We start from the raw sequence: 20,855 nt of genomic DNA, 5'->3' as shown, positions 1-20,855 counted from the left end.
GATGGAATTATGTTTTAATAGGCAATAGCCTTGTGAAAAGTTTACAGTATAACAACATTTGTGGTAATATTTACCAAGTCTAACATTTTGCCCGCAATTGGGATATAAACACCAAGCTGGCAACAACCAATCTCTCACTTATACAAACAAACATTGGTTGAACGTCTCTGATTATGAAATGTACAAATCAATAAATTGTGATTCAGTAACTAAGTCATTGGCAAATCAGAATTTAGCTTGATTTAGGTTTTGAACACACAACCTTGTGATCGCAAGTCCAGCAGTCTACTAGAAATCATTACAAATCATAACAATTAACACTAATTGAAGATCTCACTGGTTTTCGTTTAGTTCACTAATCGAAGTACGTTAAACTTACCTGACTAAAATGAACTGTTTTCCCCCGAAAAGTTTGCAAATGATTGTGACCACCAAATTCGAATACTTTTTCAAAATTCCCTGTGTGATCATTGAAAGTAGGCCTAGTGTCTGCCCCCTTTAAGCTCTAGGTGGTTGTGGGATTATTCATGGGCGTACAATGAATAAACATTGAATTGAAAAAAGATTGTTGATGTATAAGGCAAGGCTGCGAAATGCAAGTTCTGTATAAATGACTTTCACACCATACAAAACGTGACTCATATTATGTTGTGTATTTCATTGTATTGCGTTTTCCCGAACCTATAGGCTATAGTCCAATAACTGAATGAGACCAAAACAAGTTTTTAAACGTCGGACATTAAAACATGATACCTATACAAGTTGTTTGTGTTTCTTAAATGTTAGTTGAGGCCAATCTCTCCCTGGAAAAATTGTTGTAGGCCTAAGGAGTGTATGTCTTCCTCCAAACCTCTTCCCCGTCAATTCCCGAGAACGACCAGGTATGCCGTCTTGAAGGGTGGGGGGGGGGGGGTATAGGTAGCCTTAGACTTTAGATGAAGAATTTAATTGTCCACAAAAATCTAACAACGAAATATTACAATCATGGGCAAATTGTAAGATAGTTATACTCAGATGTAACCATTCGGTAATGTACTACCACAAACAAGTTTTTATTTATTATACTGTGCATGTTTTGAGCACTGTGTTTCCCCCATTAACACATTGGGATTAGTAGAAAGTAGTCATCAAAGTCTTTGAAATATGTAAGCTTAAAGGTGAGGCTAAACAAATTATTTAATGAAAAGTAAATTATTTAATGAAAAGTAAATTGTCATTAAAATACTATATGTGTGACTTGGAAAAACCAGTACATTATTACTTGGTAAAGAATAGACGCTGTGACCTGTGACCTCACATGTTTACACAAGAGCCACAGACCCTGGACTTCCTGCAGGCATGATTTGTACACAGCTCAATGGAAGAAAACATGAAATCTTATATGTTATGGAGATTGCACTGTCTAATTCTGATCAACTTTTGATATGATGAAAGGGGGCACATCTCAAAACTTGTCCAGCTTTTACTTTCATAACTCTTGGTTCTTGGAAATTATGACACAAAATGCCAACTTTCCCAAAGGCGGATGAATAACAGTTACTCATTGTGTCAAACGGTGCTCGGGTCCGTCGGCCCGGTGTATGTGTGGGCGTGTTAAAAAGTGAAAAGGTTTTTACTTTTGGCCCTATCATAACTGCTCTGTAAGTGGTATCACTATATGCCTACTGTAATGAGACTCGCGTTTTATGAACAACTATTTGCTTCATTCGAATCAAGTTGTACAGTTTGAAATAGTTTGATAAGGTCTGCAACCAACCCGACGGCAGCTACAGGTATGTTTGCTTCCTTTTGTTTCTTCCCACGTTTTAAATTCAAATACTGATATGTTGTATGGAATAAGTCTTATGTTGTAAATACCAATGATTGCTTTGATGTGAACCAAAAAAAAACGTATTGCATTGAAAGTTTTTGAGGACATTTTCAAATGTAAACTGGGGTTGAGTTCTCAAAGAGTTAGGACTAGTCCTAACTTTGGACTAGCTACCAGTTGTAAAAACAACTTAAGGCTAATCCTATAATTTAGGACGTCATGAGAGTAACTCGTCATAACCCAAAAGACTTGTCTCAACTCTTTGTGAAATTCACTGTTTTATACCGAAAACAAATGTTCCTCAATTACTCGTTCAGTTTCGTTAAGCGACCCTTCTAAGTTCTATCCTCAGACGGGTTCGATTGTCGTTGTCTATATGAACCTTTAGGCAGTTACTTATGGTCCCTTATCTTAAGTTATAAATTATTTTAGTTTAGGGTAGTGTACAATAATTCTGCGTTTTCGAAGTGTAAAAACTAATAATGAACACCAACAAAAATTACAAGTGTGTTTATATTTATTTGGTTGTTGTTGCTTAAAGGCAGTGGACACTATTGGTAGTTACTCAAAATAATTGTTAGCATAAAAACTTACTTGGTAACAAGCAATGCATGACTGTTGATAGTATAAAACATTGTGAGAAACGGCTCCCTCTGAAGTAACGTAGTTTCCGAAACCTCAGAATTAGATGTTGAGGTCCCGAAATAAAGCATCTGAAAGCACACAACTTCGTGAGACAAGGGCGTTTTTATTTATCTCGTAACTTCGACGACCAATTGAGTTCAAATTTTCACAGGTGTATTATTTTGTGCGTATGAAAAGACTGATCTTTGACAATTACAAAAATATGAAATCAACATTGCAAATGAGGGAGATACGTTTTCCTAATTTCTGAATGCCCCAATGTTAGCACAATTTTTGCACTTGTTTAATTTGGAAATATTTGTCTGTTTTCACTAAGCCTTGCTAACGGCAGTCGCATTATTCGCTCCGAAAAGACGCCGCTGTAAACCCACCCGTATATATACCCTGTGCGTGGTGCGTGCGATCACCGTCTCGAAAGCACAATGCCTCGTGCCCGTCGTATTAGTGAAGTTCCCAAAACGCCGATTTCTCATTCTCTCTCCTGCGTTATTTTCACACTGAAATCCATTTCTGCTCGTACCGATGAGTACGTAGAGATATATTCATCCAAATAGACTGAACACGTGAATGTGTCTGATGGCTAAAACTGCGTATAATTTCCCTTTTTTAACGGCACTTCTCGAGTAACATCCACCTCCACTTCGTTTTACACGGCCACAAAAAAACTTGCAACGACCGAATTATGAAAATTGAAGGACACACACCTCGCGCATCAAAACACACGCACGCATGCATCAGTCGTTGGTCACTGCTCTTTGCTTGGTACGTGTAACCGCAAAGTCCTATCTTAAAAAGAGGGCGCACTTTACTATTGCTTCTTACCGAAAAAAATGTGAAGTCTGGCGCTCAACGAACGATGGACCGGTAACGTTTGGGATATTTAGTGCTGGAGTTTGTCATAATCCCATTGAACTATTATCTCATATTATTGAGATTTTCATGTTGATATTGAGAAAGAGGCTATACAAATGGTATTTTGTGTACTTTTTTTATGAGAGGAGTTTATTAGCCTATAGTATTTCAAGCGGTGTAAGTTTAATGTAAATCTGTGGACATTGTGTTTACGGTGTTATATAAATCTGTGGACATTGTGTTTACGGTGTTACAAACAATAGAATAATTTATGCACTGGAACATTCAACACATTGATGCATTGTCCGATTGAATTGAACTATCCAGCAAGAAATAACCTCTGGTATTTACAATTATTGGCCCATTACGACGTGAAACACAGCTTATAAAGCCATACATACACTGTGTATAAGGCTTATAGTGTATAAGGATTCAGATACACATTTTGTCAACCAAAATCTATGTGTTGTAACACTAATACTACCCTCAAAACAATCAATGAAGTAATACATGCCGGCATTATGCATACAATCATAGCAACACTAAACTTTCGTATAGGACTACACCAAGCGTAATAGTTCTGATATTTTCTTTTACAATTAGTTTTGGTTTTTACTCATTATACACCGATGTGTGTTATAGCATTGTTCGGTGAAAAAAATCACAGGTATTACTCGGGTGGGATTCGAACCAACGACCCTTGCAACTCTAGAGCAGTGTCTTACCAAACTAGACCATGCACCGAGATTGCCCGGTGGCTAGAGGCAGTTCGAATCATATGTTTTGGCAAAGGCTACCACAACGATAATAATAGATGTTAAAAGATTAAATTTGCAACGGGGATGTATAATACTTTAATTAAAAAGTGTTGGAAATCACCAAGAAATCTGTAATGAAAATACTGATAATACGGCAAGTTAAATCAAGGACTCACAGAAAGCGTGTAATAGAGACACGTAAATATTTAGGGATTTCATAAGTGATCTTTCAACAATCATCAACTTAACAACTTATCAAGGGCTGCTAGCTCTCTCTGATTCTGCAGAAAATTCCATGAAATTCAAGTAATCTCTCCAGGTTCTGAACAAAATGTTCGCATTAATGTGTCGCTCTTCGTGTAATATTCATATTATGTAATAATGAAATGTTACGTTAAACAGGTCCAGTTTGAGTGTTATAATTCAGTACTTTTAAACGCATTACGAACACAAAATTGTTAACTATAAAACCACAATTTGCTTTACATAGCTTATTCCACATAATATTTAAAAGCTTACGGTTCTATTGTTTTCCATATATAGGTCTATAAGTGTACTTCACATTATGTTTACTTAGTCATGTTTTCTTTATATACAGCAATGTACTAAGAAGCTTTCAACCATTAAGTTTGAGTAGTTGATGCATAGATAACACTGTAAGCACTGAAAATATATTTATTTGTTTTGTTCATATCTTCCCTGAGCCGATCTGGATCAGATTGACCCGGAATCTGTGTTAACGCAACCAATAAATGGATCAGGCGCAGAATCCAAATTAAAACCCAATGTTTGACCAGTTTCCGGGTCAACCTGACCAAAAATGGTTTCCTCCTGACCCCGCAGTCCCGATCAGTTCTAACCCAGTTATGACGGCTACAAATAAATGACCACATTAAAGGCAGTGGACACTATTGGTAATTACTCAAAATAATTATTAGCATAAAATCTTTCTTGGTGACGAGTAATGGGGAGAGGTTGATGGTATAACACATTGTGAAAAACGGCTCCCTCTAAAGTGCCATAGTTTTCGAGATAGAAGTAATTTTCCACGAATTTGATTTCGAGACCTCATAATTTAGAACTTGAGGTCTCGAAATCAACCATCCAAACGCACACAACTCCGTGTGACAAGTGTGTTTTTTCTTTCATTATTATTTCGCAAGTTCGATACACCAAGTGAGAACACGGGTCTTTGACAATTACCAATATTGTACATTCCCTTTAAAGCTTAATTTCAAAACACAGATTTTACAACACATTTTTCTCACATAACAACGTTGTTTAAAAAATACACCCGCGTAGCCTAACTATAACGCGAACCGTCCCGAAATAACATGAACCATCACTGAACAATCGCGTGAACCATCTCGTGATTCACCACGTGACCCATACACGATCCATCACGTGATCCATTGCATGAACCCTGCACCACCAGGTGAATCATCATGTGAACCTTTATTAAAAAAAAGGTAAGTCAATATCTGAGATACATTGATATTTCCATCCTTCTTTTGGGACGCTTGGTGGCAGTATAGACTTACTAGGTAAAGTCAAATGTTCTTGGTAATGTGCGCATGCTCACAACTACGTAAACATGAAAATTTACCTGGTAAGTCTGCTTCACCTAGTGTTCCAAAGTCTCCCATTATAAGAAATATATAATAAAATGTGACCTTTAATAACAACCTTTACTCGTTCTTTATTATATAGCTCGTGGATGATTTATTGGTGTGTTATTTTTGTTATGAGGTTTTCTCCTGAACGAGATCTTATAAGCAGTCCTGCCACTCCACGGAGGCAAATTTTTCACGAATTTGATTTCGAGACCTCAAGTTTAGAATTTTAAGTCTCGAAAACAAGCATCTGAGAGCACACAACTTTCTGTGACGAGTGTTTTTATCTTTCATTATTATCTCGCAACTTCGACAACCGATTGAGCTCAAATCTCACAGGTTTGTTATTTTATGCATGTGTGGATATACACCAAGTGAAAAGACTGGTCTTTGACAATTACCAATAGTGTCCACTGTCATTAAACGTATGCTTCCCATAGTGTTTGCATTGGTCCTCATTCACAATATTTCATGTCATCGCTTGAAGATTCTGATTGCTAGTAGGAAGAGCAATCAGGGCAAAGTAAATCATCTGATGCTTTGTCTTGACAGAAAACATGACCTTCCGGACACCTCATCCACCCACCCACAGCAAAAGAAAGCTTAACAAATCGGTCTTGGTTACATTTCTCTCTGGCTATGTCTACTGACTCTTTGATTGTGCGAAGGGCGTCTTCATAACGTGGACATGTACGAATTGGTGTATGGCATTTAGGGCACAGAGCTGGTTGGATCTGCACAAAGCTTGTTCCAGATGGCTGGAAACCTGCAAACATTTCATCAAGAAACCGTGTTTCACAAAGATGTCCACAGTCTTCAAGGTATATGAATGTTTCCTTCGGACGGATGGGTCCCGGAGGATATTTGCCAGCGACATCCTTTTTGTGACAGATACGACAAACAGGTGGACAGGGTTCACCACAAACACCAAGACAGAAATGATTGCAACGAAGTTTTTGGATGCATGGAAGGTTGCAAGAAGTGGTACGTGCTTTGCTCCGATGCTTACATCTGAAACTCTTCGTGGATTTTGGGGGAAATCGCTTTGAAGAATTATTGCAAAGTTTGTGTGGTGAACAGAGCTCATGATCACAGCACATTTCCGAGCACCTATGTCCACAAAGAAGGCGAGTTCCACATTTGTTATTGCAAACTTTATGTGCTCCACCAGGTCCTGCACAGGAACCACATGTACCGGGACAGTTGTGACCACAATGAAGTAAATGACTGCACAGTTCCTGACAACTAGTAATAGCTGCAGAATAAGATGTTTTCCAGCAGGCCAATTTGATTACATGACCGCACGGCAAAACCTTTTCACATTTCTCTCTGCAAGTGATTAGTTTGACATTTCTGCAACAGTTAGTTTCTACTTTGTGACCACAACCAGAAAGGTTCCTTTCCACAAGCGCGTCACACTGTTCTGACTCAAGACACGTCTCACCACATTCATTTGGGCATTTGTGACCACACTTCAGTATCTTCTCACATGGATTTGAACAATCAACGGACTCGGCTTTCTTGTAGCAAGGAAGATTCATGAAATGCCAGCAGTCAGGTAGCTGCTTGGAAACGGTGACTTGGCATTTCTGTTTTACAAATTCGTTTTCATTCATTTCCTCTTCGTCGTCACTGGATGTACATTCTTCGTTCGGGCACGGCTCCCCACATTTATTTTCGCATTGATGACCACATGGAAGAATCTTCTCACAGGGCTTTGGGCATACCAGTGATTCAACGCTTTTATAGCATGGACTTTCTATGACGTGACCGCAAGAAGGTATCTTTTTGTTCACAAAGTGTTGGCATTTTCTGACATAGAGGTCATCTTGTTCAGATGAACTGTTGCCATCATCATTCCAGTCACAGTAAGTGTCTGTCTTCTTAGGGTTGCTACTTGGACATGGATCGCCACATCGGTTTGGACATTTGTGACTACACGACAACACTTTGGTACACCTTTCTGCACATACGACCGACTCAACGTCTTTATAACATGGGAGTACAACACTGTGGTGGCAGCCTCTAAACTTCTTCCTCACAGAGCGTTGACAGGCCTTTGCTGGTAAGTTTCGAGTGCTCTCAGTTTGGGCGTCTTCTCCATCCGTTGGGCAGGGTTCACAGCATTTATTGGAACATGGATGTCCACATTGTAACATTTTCTGACATTTCTTCTCACATTGATAGGAGTTGACATCTTGGTAGCAAGGGAGCCGAGCAGAATGTTCACAAGATGGAAGCTTTCTGTTGACTCTCAGTTTGCATTTGCAAGGGACGCCACATTTATCTTTGCACCGATGACCACATGATAACTCTTTGTTGCAGGTCTCTTTGCAAGTTAATGACGTAATATCAGCATGACATGGCACTAATACAGTATGATCACACCCAGGAAGCTTTTTATTTGTGATTTGGGTACACACCATAAACAGTTTGCCGGCAACAATATGACCACGAACTTTTTCGTGAAGCTTTACGTATTCACCATAGGTTGGGTCCACTGTCTCCTTTGGGCACGGTTCGCAACATTTATTAGGACAGGGATGGCCGCAAGGCAATGACCGCTCACACTTCTCTTTGCAAAATGATTCGAAATTAAAATGGATCCTTAAATTCATCATCTTGGCGTCATCTAATCTTTCCTCTGGACATGGCTTGCTGCACTTTTTGGGGCAACGATGGCCACATACCAGCAACTTGTCACATAGATGAGTACAGGGCGTTAAGTCGGGGTTCTTGGCACATTCCATCAGGACGTCATGGCCACACTTTGTAACGTGTTTAGAGACCTTGACAGTACAGTAAGTAGTGCATTTAGCACCACACGCCCCTTTACATGCATGTCCACATGACAGTGTTCTAGGACATGGTTCTGTACAAGTGATTGACCCATACCGACGACATTCAACCTGGATAACATGACCACACTCTGGCATCGATTTAGAAACCTCGACAATACAAGTAGGACACGAATCTCCGCACGCCTTCCTACATGGATGCCCACATGGCAGTGATCTAGGACATGGTTCGGTACAAGTAACTGAATCAAACATCTCACATTTAACCTGAATAACATGACCACACTTTGGCATCAGTTTGTGTACGTTTGTCGAACATGGTGTGCATTCCTCATAGCATTTTAGCAGACACGTGTGTTCCTCTCTTCTACATAACTTTGAGCAGGGCTCTTGACACTTGTAAACCCTATGCTTTTGATCAAAGGGATGGCAGTGTAATTTGCACATGTGATTACATGGAAGCATGTACCCACATGGCTCGCCACAACCTCCGTCTTGAACCTTCTCCTTGAAATCTCTGGCCGTCGCTACCGCTGTTACTACTAAATGGTTTTGACAAACCAATGCAAGCGAGGAGCTAATTTTCTTCTCATCTTCAAGGGTTCTTAGTATGCTACTCCAGATAGAAGACTTTCTCAGGATGTTGGCGTTGCCAATACAGTAGAAACCCATGCGAGCTCTAGACAAGGCAACACAGACACGGTTTGAAGTCTTCAGGAACCCGATGGAGCCCTCTTCGTTGCTTCGAACCAAAGACAAAAGTATGATGTCATTTTCTTCTCCCTGGAAATTGTCAACCACAGACACCCGAACTCCCTCGAAGGTCCCTTTATCCATAAGTTTCTTGAAGGTGAAGAGTTGACCCAAGTAGGTGGTTAGAATGGTAATCTGTTTGGGCTGATATCCTTGATGTAACAAGTACCTACACAACTCGACAAGGACCTCCGCTTCATGCTGATTGGACTTGGTTTTGTTGTCATCACCCTCATCTTCAAACTGATTGTGATCAATGAAAAACATGTTATGTGCTACTCCTTTTATGTCATCGAAATCCATCACAGACTCATCGTCGTGAAGATTTTTATAAAAATGTTTCTTCATGAGTTTTGAGATTTCAGGACGCATACGATGCTGGTGGTTCAATGTTTGACAAGGCACGCCATTGTTGATCATCCGTTCAAACAAGGAGGTATCCATATTAAAGACCTTAGCCAGGCGATAGACTGTTGGGTTTGGCTTCAGCTGCTGATGATCTCCAATCAGAATAAGATGCTGACATTTTGCAGCCAGGGCGGTGATGATATGAGCTTCAAGAACTTCAGCAGCCTCTTCCACTATCACAATACGAGGACCAAGAAGCTGCAGAACCGACTGACATCTGGCCGCACCTGTTGTCGTCATTCCAATCACTCTTGCTTTTGAGAGAACTTCAAAATCTACGTTGTTTTTCATAGCTTGAATTTCCTTTGAAAGGCTGTCATAACTTATGCGGTAATCCGTCAGCATCTCCTCCTGCTCTTCAATGTACTTCTTAACCCAGAGTCTGTAAAGCCGCCAACGATCGCTTAACGTCAGACTCCATACATTTGTGACTCTGGGAGCTTCTCTATCAGACATCATGTCGTCCTTCTTAAGTTCTTCTTTCGGGGTGGACTCCAAATTTGAACCACAGCGTTTCTTACATTCAGTGCTGTATGCTGCATTTTGTCTCAATACGGAAAGCTCATTTTGCTTTCGCTGTTCTTCGGAAACTCTCGAGTCATCTTCATCATCGATTCGGCGTTCATGTTGTATCCGTGCACTTTCATCCTCTACGTCAATAAATTCATCTTTTTCTTCATTTGAATCCGACATATCGGAGCTATCACTTTCATGATCGATATCAACCACATTTAGCCAGTTCAGAAGGTTTGTTGTTGGATCCTCAGGTCTCTTCTTATTCTTTTGAAAACTTTGTTGATGTATGTTGCTCATGACATTGTTTAGCTTCTCGACTTGAATTATGATCGTTTTAGCAAAAGCCACTTTTAGAAGTGTACAATGAATTGCTGATTTTGTTTCGTGTAAACTCGCTTCGGTTTCTTCAAGTACTTCCCTTTGCTGCATGTTCTTAGGCGGGCGACCTAGATGTCGCTTTAGATAGGACAGATTTCGAGACTCAAGCACTTCACTTTTGCTTCGGCTTCCAACACGAACTAGGTTCTCCTCACCAAAGTTTAGAATTCCCTCCAGAAACTGATCCAGAGCATGGTTTGTGTAGCACACCACCAGAATTGGAGACGCGTCTGGAGTTGTAGGTGTATTGTACAGAAGTATTTCGATGATCTTGAGACCAATGTAAGTCTTCCCCGTTCCTGGTGGACCTTGGATGATGGCAAACTCCTTCGTCAACGCTGCCTGCACAGCTGCCTTCTGTGACTCATCAAGATGTAAGGCCTCTGCAGTCGGCCAACTTTGTGGATCTAAAATTGACACACAGGCTGCATTTACGAAGGTTTCAGTCAGACCCTCATCTTCAAAGACCTGATCAGTTGCAACAACCAATGGTCGTAGGTCATACACATCAGAGCAGTCTTCGCTCAGATACTTGGGTGTTCTAACATTACATGAAACATTCACAATGTACCTTTCAAAAGGGAAATTGTCGCTATTCATTCGTTGTAGCCCTAGTAAGACGTGTCGATAGGCTTCAAAATAAGCTGCAGATTCGACCATGACAAAGGTACCTGTAGGCGTTCTACTAGACTCGGTAAGAAAACAAACATCAACCAGACCTTTTTCCAAGTCCTTCGTGTTCCGATCTGCCACAGACGCACATAAAATGCTCTTGAAATTGTCCTGAGTGAGACAGACGAATGAACCATATATCAGACGCTTGCTGGTTTGCCAGTTGATACGGTTGAGACCTTTGACATCAAACTCCAGGGTGAACTGACCTCTTTTCCCAATCTTCTGACCTTGAACGGAGACTTTGCGATACACCCGAATGTCTTGATGATGATTGTTTACTTTAGAGAGAAACTCTGCGATACCTTCCCGTAACGGTGCAACAAAGTCCTCCCTCAACAACCTGAACTGCACATCAAGATAATGCTCGACGTCTTGATACCTTCCCTTTAAGATGTTCTTTCGTAAGAATGGCTTTGTTGGTTTCTGAATCTCTAAACTGTCGGGGATGATTGGAATCTCTCTGAAGTTGTTGGGTGGCTGCCGTGCCTTAACGTGTTGTATTATCTGATGAGACTCGTCCAGTGCATGATAGCATTCTTTCAACTGCTCTACCTGGATCATGTAACTATGACCTTCATGATTGATGTCAGTACAAGATTCTACCACTGCCAGGGAAACAGCCTTCTCGAGAAGAATCAGAACCACGCCCATTTCACCATAAATTTCTGGCTTGTGTTCAAGGAAAACTTGCAGCAATTTCAAAATCATTTTGATATTGTTTGCAAGGGTTTCACTATCTCTTTCTTGATCATCATGCGGCTGTTGTGTGGACAAACCTACTAAGTATCTCGTCAAATGTTTACTGAGAAACCCTTCAGACTCTATCATACTGAATACCATATGAATATCCTGCTTTACTTTTGGATCTACATTTAAATCACAAATACACGACAAAACACCAAGTATTAACGTCATTACATTATCATTGAATGAGTCAAGATTTAAAAGTGCCAACCATTCGTGTTTTCTGCTCAGAAGCTTGGAGAGAACTTCTTGTGGACTGGCCGTCAGCAGTGTCTTGAGTTCTTCCTCTGACATTGAGGGCGTCTTGGGAGTCTGCTTTACTTGAACTTGACCTGTGTATCTCCCTGATCCCGAACAAACGTCGCTCTGTCCTCGACGCCATTTAGTTTCTTCTACAGGGGTTGGAGGACTGGTTGGGCTCGAGGTTGTTGACCCCCTGAAATTTAAACAGTAAAACATTCTCAGCATTTTGGATTTGTTTTTTGGAGATGTTCTTTGGTTTAAAATGTTCGGCTTTTGAAAAGGTAACCCGTTTATAGTGGCAAAGCAATGAAGGCAATTCGTTCAGTTTGCTGAGTACATACTCTGAAGTAAGGATGAATTTGTTTTTCAATAAACTTTTTTTGTGACATTTTAAAATTGATAGTTTAAATTACTGTGTTAGTTTTTTTTTCTTGACCAGTATTGGTTCTTTAACGATTACACTGTCGTTTAATTTTGTGTTGAACAATAAACCTAAAATACATGATTTTATTAAATATTAGTTGATTGTCCAATCATGATACAACTTATTTTGTGACAAACTTAACTTTGCTTGCATAAAATTCATTTGTTTGACAGAAGAACATTTTAGTGTGCAAAACATATTTATCCTATGTTGCTGTATTCAATTAGTCAAAGGCAAAGTGAACTTCAGTTTTTGAACCGTTTGTTTGTTTTAATCCTATATAACTGTAATTTTACAGAATCAACTTAATTTGCGAGTTTTTATTTTAAAAAAAATTGTCGACTTTTGTTTATGATATTGTCAAATCCGGAACCATTTATTTCCTTAAATGGAGATTATTTGTCAGTTGTTGCATGATGGATTACCTAAAGTGCTTACACTGCCAGCAACTGTTTTGTTAGCAAAAACCAATTCTGTAATGTTCCTTTAAAAATCAAGAGTGACTACCAAACGTAAACCCTCCTCTTAACTATTAACTTACCAATTGCTTCTCGGTTTACCTGGCCGTCTAAAGAAGTCACTACTGATCGTAGAAGTGTCCCTTGGCTGTTCTGTTGTCCCTTCTCCCTGACTCTCTGCTCTCCGTCGCCAGTTTGGCGTTTCCTGACGGTCTATTTGAGTCTTTGAGTCATCTTCTCTCTCTAAGTTGTTTCTCCTCCAAAACGTATTGCTATCCTTGGGCCGAGCACCTCCACTTGCTTCCCTGTTAATATTCCTCCAGGAGCCAGCAGCCGGTGCAGCGCTGTGATTACTTGACCGAGTCCATGTTAAGTTATTCCTGTTCGACTGTCCGCCAACAACACCTCGTGACGCTCCGTCAACCCTCCAGGATCGTTCATGACGTGTTTCTGAACCTGTTGTGCGGAGCAAATGAGGATTGGGTCGGGTACCCGACTGTTGCTCTTCTTGGCCAGTATATTCATCTGAATCTGCGTTGCGATCCATAGCTAGAAAAAAAACATTTCGAGTGAAGTCAATAGTTGTACTCTCACCGTTTGTGGACAAAAAGGAAATTCATACTTAACTGTAACTGCTCCTTGGCCGACATTTTATCGGCTTGAGTAGCATAGGGAAATGACAACATTGAGGCTGATACATTTTATGTAGGCATGGGTATCATCCACTAGGAGCTAATTTGCATTAAAGGGTCTATGTACTTTTGGTAGGACAAAAATCACAATGTCCACAGATTTACACCAAACTTACACAGTTTGAAGATGACGATAGTAGAAAGCTTCACTGAAAATATTACGTGCTGAGGTGCTGTAGTTTTGGGGAAATGAGTAAAACGATGTCATGAAAATAATTTTCGTCTCACAGATCATGAGACCAAAATTATTTTAAGCATGTAAAAACGTATTTTCATGACATTGTTTTACTCATTTCTGTTTAATGTAAATCTGTGGACATTTTGAAAAAGTACCCAAATCCTTTAAGGCAAATTATACCTTTTGTTTTGGAACCTTGTTTTTATCCTTTACAAATGTACATGTACGTGGGAACACTGTTTCAAAAGGTGGTCGTGTTTTTGAGATATCGCTGAAAATCCTGAGCGATTTTTTTTTGTCCGCAGAAGGAATATTCTCTAATAGGAATACACAATCTGAGAAGCGTTTAACTGACAGCAACGCTTCCCAGATTCCAAGTTTAGGGAATTAAAACTCATATCACAAAAAACTGATTGCTGTACTCCGACCCCACTAAAAACCCACCCGCTGCACCTTGCGTATGTGTAATGCAGTTCTGAGTTGATTGCTTTGAACATTTGACCCCAACCTTTAGAACTCATTGTCGATTTCTCATCGGGGAGTTTACATTAACCCGATAAAGAAAAAATGCAAAAGCTACATTTCACATTTTTTGTGTGCAAATTATGGTTGCAATGTAAACAAACATTTGATACAGTTATTGTAAATGCGCTATAATATAAGAACTATAATTGCAATAGACAATGTATACCACACAAAAATACAAGGCTTATAATAATGGGCCACAATTATTGATCTAAAATTGGTAATTACTCAAAATTATTATTAGCACAAAACTTTACTTAGTAACGAGTAATGGGGAGAGGTTGGAAGTATAAAACATTGTGAGAAACGGCTCCATTTGAAGTGGAGTAGTTTTCGAAAAAGAAGTAAATTTCCTCAAATTCTAAATCTGAGGTCTCGAAATCAAGCATCTGAAAGCACGCAACTTCGTGTAAAAGGGGTGTTTTTTCTTTCATTATTATCTTCCAACTTTGATGACCGATTGAGCTTGGTAATTTGAAAAAATATCAATAGTAGTGTCCAGTGTCTTTTAATGGGAAAGTAAGCGTGTTTTACGCACTACCGTAGTTAAAGTATTATTATTTGGTAACCACTTTCCGGGTAAGCCTGACCAGAAATTTGTCAGATCCCTTTAGATCCGTAATCCGGGTTCAATTCTCAACTGGGAGTTTAAAGTATATCAATTTAAGAAACCATGTAATGTCTTGCAGTTAGCATTGTCATCCCAAATTAAGTACGTGAACAAACTCGTTATAACAAAACATTATTTGTGATATGTTCGTTTAATGTTGCCTTCTTAAAGAACGAATTAGTTCATCTCAGTTTAAAGAAACTGGACACTATTGTGATATTATGTGATATGTTCGTTTAATGTTGCCTTCTTAAAGAACGAATTAGTTCATCTCAGTTTAAAGAAACTGGACACTATTGGTACTTTTCAATATCTTCTCACTTGGTGTATCAAAACATAGGCATAAAATAACAAACCTGTGAAAATTTGAGCTCAATTGGTCGTCGAAGTTGCGAGATAAAAATAAAAGAAAAAACACCCATGTCACACGAAGTTATGTACTTTTGGATGGTTGATTTAGAGATCTCAAATTCTAAATCTGAGGTCTCGAAATCAAATTCGTGGAAGTTTACTTCTTTTTCTAAAACTACTCCACTTCAAAGGGAGCCGTTTCTCACAATGTTTTATACTACCAACCTCTCCCGATAACTCGTTACCAAGTAAGGTTTTATGATAATAATTATTTTGAGTAATTACCAATAGTGTCCACTGCCTTGAATTCATAGCAGTGGTAATAGCCTTGGACAAGGCTAGCCTGACCCAGAAATTGGTCAGATCCCTTTAGATCCGTAATCCGGTTTAATTCTTAACTGGGAGTTTAAAGTATATCCAATTTAAAAACCATGTAATGTCTTGCAAGTTAGCATTGCCATCCCGAATCAAGTACGTCAACAAACTCGTTATTACAAAATATTATTTGTGATACTGTTCGTTTACTGTTGAATTAGTTCATCTCAGTTTAAGGACACTGGACACTATTGGTAATTTTCAATATCTTCTTACTTGGTGTATCTCAACATATGCATAAAATACCAAACCTGTGAAAATTTGAGCTCAATATAATCGGTCGTCAAAGTTGCGAGATAATATTTCAGATGCTTGTTTTCGAGAACTCAATATCTAATTCTGAGGTCTCGAAATCAAAATTCGCGGAAAATAGTGTCTTTCTCGAAAGCTACATTATTCAGAGGGAGCCGTTTCTCACAATGTTTTATACTATCAACCTCTCCCCATTACTTGCTACCAAGTAAGGTTTTATGCTAATAATTATTTTGAGTAATTATACCAATAGTGTCACCTGCCTCTATTATAAGACTTGGCATTGACTGTATCTTTGGTGGATAAACCAGAGTGCCTTGGAACCTAACCGCTCTGTCGATGGATGGTAATTATGATAATGAGTTTGTATAGTAGATGTTAAATTTGCATCGGGGATAAAGAATATTAATTTTGTTTTTTTTACCCATACACCTATGTGTGTTAGCACTGTATACTCAGTACTTTGTACTCGGGAGTTTGTATAGCCTACTCTAAAACTAATTATATTAACAAATATCAAGGCAGGTACCATGATTAGATTAGATGTGTATTAAACTAAATGATTCGAATAATTGTACAAGAGCATGTGTATTGAGCGAGTTGCGACATGAAGGGACCAGCAGTCTTTTTGTATTTTGTCACATTGTTTCTGGACGCCATTCCGTCCGTTTTTTTTTTTTAGCAGTTTAGATTTGCTCCTCACAATTTGTGCTTGAAATTCAGAAGTGTACACATATCGAAATTACATTAAAATGGTGAACAAGTGCATTATAAACAAGTTAAAATACCATTTCCGTTTAAAACATTCCGCTCAGGTAGCTGTTTAACTTTGTTTCCTTAACATTACTTCCCCATTGAAAAGCACTACGGCAGTGGTAATTTCGAGTGCAACGATCCAATATGCAGTCTGGTATCATGTTTACGTACATGATACATGAGTTCTTGCATACTCTCAATATTGCACTGGAATGTATCATCTTACCTGCAAACACCGTGTAATTCGATCTATACTTCCAAGAGTACGGCCTTCGATGTGAAAGTCACAGACTAGGATCAGCCACTAGGATCAACACATTCGATAAGGCAGTTCACTTTTGATTTCTGTCATATATCCACCAGATCAGGGTTACAAAAACAGATTACTCCCCCAGACAAAAAAAAACCCACCCCTATGCCATTAAAGAACCGGTTTTGTATGCCGCTTAATTGACACACAACGTCTGTTATGCAGATCTTGTCGGTTTTACCTTGACCTCAACCTTCAGACACAATTGTTGATTTCTCATCCGCGGGAATTCCCCGATATGTCGCAATGGCTGTGTACTACGGGCGGACATTGGGGCAAAAAAGGAACTACAGATTTTATATGAAAAAAATAGCAGACAATATTGCAAGGTTTTTTTTTATTTTTATTTTTTATCCAGCGCCACTAACATAATTATGTGGATGGAATTATGTTTTAATAGGCAAAAGCCTTGTAAAAAGTTTACAGTATAACAACATTTGTGGTAATATTACTGAGTCTAACATTTTGCCCGCAATTGGGATATAAACACCAAGCTGGCAACAACCAATCTCTCACTTATACAAACAAACATTGGTTGAACGTCTCTGATTATGAATTGCACAAATCAAGAAATTGTGATTCAGTAACTAAGTCATTTGGCAAATCAGAATTTAGCTTGATTTAGGTTTTGAACACACAACCTTGTGATCGCAAGTCCTGCAGTCTACTAGAAATCATTATAAATCATAACAATTGACACTAATTGAAGATTAGTTCACTAATCGAAGTACGTTAAACTTACCTGACTAAAATGAACTGTTTTCCCCCCGAAAATGTTGCAAATGATTGTGACCACCAAATTTGAATATTATTTCAAAATTCCTTGTGTGATCATTGAAAGTAGGCCTAGTGTCTGCCCCCTTTAAGCTCTAGGTGGTTGTGGGATTATTCATGGGCGTACAATGAATAAACATTGAATTGAAAAAAGATTGTTGATGTATAAGGCAAGGCTGCGAAATGCAAGTTCTGTATAAATGACTTTCACACCATACAAAACGTGACTCATATTATGTTGTGTATTTCATTGTATTGCGTTTTCCCGAACCTATAGAGGAATCCCGAAACGACGAGTTTAGCGTCGATCTGCGCACTTCCGGGTTTGAAAACGAGGCTCACTGTGTCACAACAACTCCGCTGTAACGTTACACTTATGGTGTCTGCTCCCTCTACAGACCGAAGTACAACTTTCGTGTGAGATTACACCCAAATACAAGAACGAAATACGATTTTAGCGTGTTGAGGTAGAAGCCAAGCACAGGTAAGTTTAATGGAGGAAAAACCAGGCTGCAAATTTTTTACAATTGCAGTTTTTGAGTGAAAATATGCTAACGATTTATGAATGATGTAGCCGTGCTGCACACACGGCGTGCATGTTAAAACGTGGTGCTTCAACCCTGGCCCTGTCTACCCCAAGTTTTGCGGAGTCAGTTTGCCAAAAGTATTAGGGATAACTTTCCGTATGGCGCCACCACTTTTTCACAATTTTTTACAAAAAGGGATATCTTATTGAGGTAAACTAGATACAGACTGTTTTATTTCATATCGTATGAAAAAGTGGTGGCGCCATACGGAAACTTTTCCAGTGTTACTAGTTGAAATACTTGATTTTCATTTGTTTGAAACTGGTCTGGTACTTCTACCAAGTTAATAACCTCTGTGTGGGTTTCTTAGTGTCAGAATTTGGGCCGAAAAATAATAACATTGACTTCCGGAAAGTGGGCACAAGTTCGCAGGGTGTTTCTTACACTCGGTCTAGAGTACAGTGTATGTGGCACACTTGTGGTAGAATAGCCCCAAATTCCACATTCGCATTTCAGAATGTCCTTTAAGTTAATAAATTAGGATTATAACAAATCAAATTTGTATCATATCCAGCTAGAAGTTTGACAAAATAATTTCCTTAATTTTTTGAAGCATTTTTTAAAAGGTTCACTTTGCTCTTTGACGTCAAACTAGCTACATGTATTAAAAACATCTTTAAACCATGTCATGAAAAAGTGTTGTGAATCCCAAGAATATAATACAGATTACTAATAATTATATCAGAACTGATTTGATTTAGGGATGGCTCTGTTTTATGAATAAGTTGTATAAATCAAGTATACTTTTGTTTTGCAGGTGCTTTGTTTCACCATGCCATCCAGCAGAGGAGTTGAATGTGCTGCATATGGGTGCAGCAATCGTTTTTATAACAAAGACTTGTCAAGGTCGCAGTTTCATTTTTTCTGCTTTCCCACTGATCGCAAACTCCGAGACCGATGGTGCACAAAAATCAAAAGGGATCATGGTCGAGACGGATTCTTTGTCAGTAAGTCTACCCAGATTTGCAATGTGCACTTTAATGATACTGACATCAAGAGAACCCTCAATGGAGTATGGATACTGAAGCAAGGTGCTGAGCCAAAAGATGTACTCTCTGACAGTTGGTCACCGAAAAAACGCAGAGTTCTTCATAGATCGACCTTTGAAGGTCCCTCAACTTCATGTGGGGTAGCTGACGAACAAACAACAAATGATGATGAACCGATGAATGAGGATGAGTCATTATCTGATACAATGGAGAATGATGTTCAGGTGAATCAAATCAAGGAGAATGAACAGTCAAATGATGTGACAGAACTTAAGGAGTCAGTACAAAGACTGAAGAGGATGGTAAATTCTCTAACTGAACAGAATGAACGAAATAAGTTTGTTAGTAGTCTTGAGGGAAATGATTCCTTAACAAAACACTACACTGGATTTCCCACTTACTCTTTGGTTTTAGCCATGTTGTCTTTTTTGAACCCAGGTGAGAGTTGTGAGAATGTCATAACACATACTGCAAATAGAGAAAGTGAGCCTTCCTGTTCAGTATACCAGCCTCCATCAGCCATGGACTTGGACCACAGCTATTCAGCTTCACACAAAACTCATAATAAACCTGGGAGAACATTACAGCTTTCACCCAAGGAACAATTCATTTTGGTCCTTTGTAGACTCAGGCAGGGTTTTTCTGTAAAGCATCTGGCATACCTATTTAGCATTTCAGAGTCAAGTGTTAGCAGATACTTCATCACATGGATTAATTTCATGTACTTTAAGCTTGGCTCACTTCCTATTTGGCCAAGTAAAAGTATTATCTCCAAAACAATGCCACAAACGTTTAGAGACAAATACCCAGATACAAGGGTCATTGTTGATTGTTCTGAAATATTTGCACATATCCCAGATTCTCTGATGCTCCAAAGTATGTTTTGGTCAAACAATAAGCATCATATAACTTACAAAGGACTTCTGGGTATCGCACCTAGTGGTGCAATAACATTCATAAGTCAACTATATCCTGGATCAATGTCAGATAGAGAAATAGTTATCCGGAGTGGGTTTCTGGATCCCAAGCTGTTTCAAAAGGGTGATGTTGTGATGGCAGACCGTGGTTTCACAATTGATGATTTGCTAAAGCCAATGGGTGTCAAACTAAATATCCCTGCCTTCTTCAAAGAAAGGAAGCAGTTTGAAGAAGATGAGACCATTGAGACACAGCAAATAGCAGCAGAGAGAATCCATGTCGAAAGGGCGATAAACAAGGTCAAGAAATTTCGTATTTTTGACAGTGCGATTCCTCTGACCATGCACGGCTCCATTAATCAGATTTGGACAGTGTGCTGTCTTTTGACAAATAGTTTTAATCCAGTAATCTCAATGTCTGGTAATGTGTAAAACAAACCATTCCTTGTAAAAAGATACAGACA

The 20,855-nt window shown here is 39.0% G+C and overlaps 2 protein-coding genes across 2 annotated transcripts; one reads left to right on the top strand and one right to left on the bottom strand.

Moving 5' to 3' along the window:
* Positions 1-1,444: 1,444 nt before the first annotated feature.
* On the top strand, positions 1,445-20,841 carry LOC117289545. The gene is made up of 3 exons (XM_033770691.1): positions 1,445-1,772; positions 18,176-18,382; positions 19,243-20,841. The coding sequence occupies exon 3, from the start codon at positions 19,258-19,260 to the stop codon at positions 20,821-20,823; it is 1,566 nt and encodes a 521-aa protein (XP_033626582.1). The 5' UTR covers positions 1,445-1,772; positions 18,176-18,382; positions 19,243-19,257; the 3' UTR covers positions 20,824-20,841.
* Positions 6,031-17,217, bottom strand: LOC117289543 (NFX1-type zinc finger-containing protein 1-like). Its single transcript, XM_033770690.1, has 3 exons — positions 17,041-17,217; positions 13,159-13,624; positions 6,031-12,386 (listed from the first exon to the last, which is right to left on the bottom strand). The coding sequence occupies exons 2-3, from the start codon at positions 13,620-13,622 to the stop codon at positions 6,176-6,178; spliced, it is 6,675 nt and encodes a 2,224-aa protein (XP_033626581.1). The 5' UTR covers positions 13,623-13,624; positions 17,041-17,217; the 3' UTR covers positions 6,031-6,175.
* Positions 20,842-20,855: the final 14 nt, after the last annotated feature.

This window comes from Asterias rubens, chromosome 4 (genome assembly GCF_902459465.1).
Source record: "Asterias rubens chromosome 4, eAstRub1.3, whole genome shotgun sequence".
NCBI lineage: Eukaryota > Metazoa > Echinodermata > Asteroidea > Forcipulatida > Asteriidae > Asterias > Asterias rubens.
Note: the sequence above shows the minus strand (reverse complement) of the source record. Positions and strands in the feature narration are given on the sequence as shown.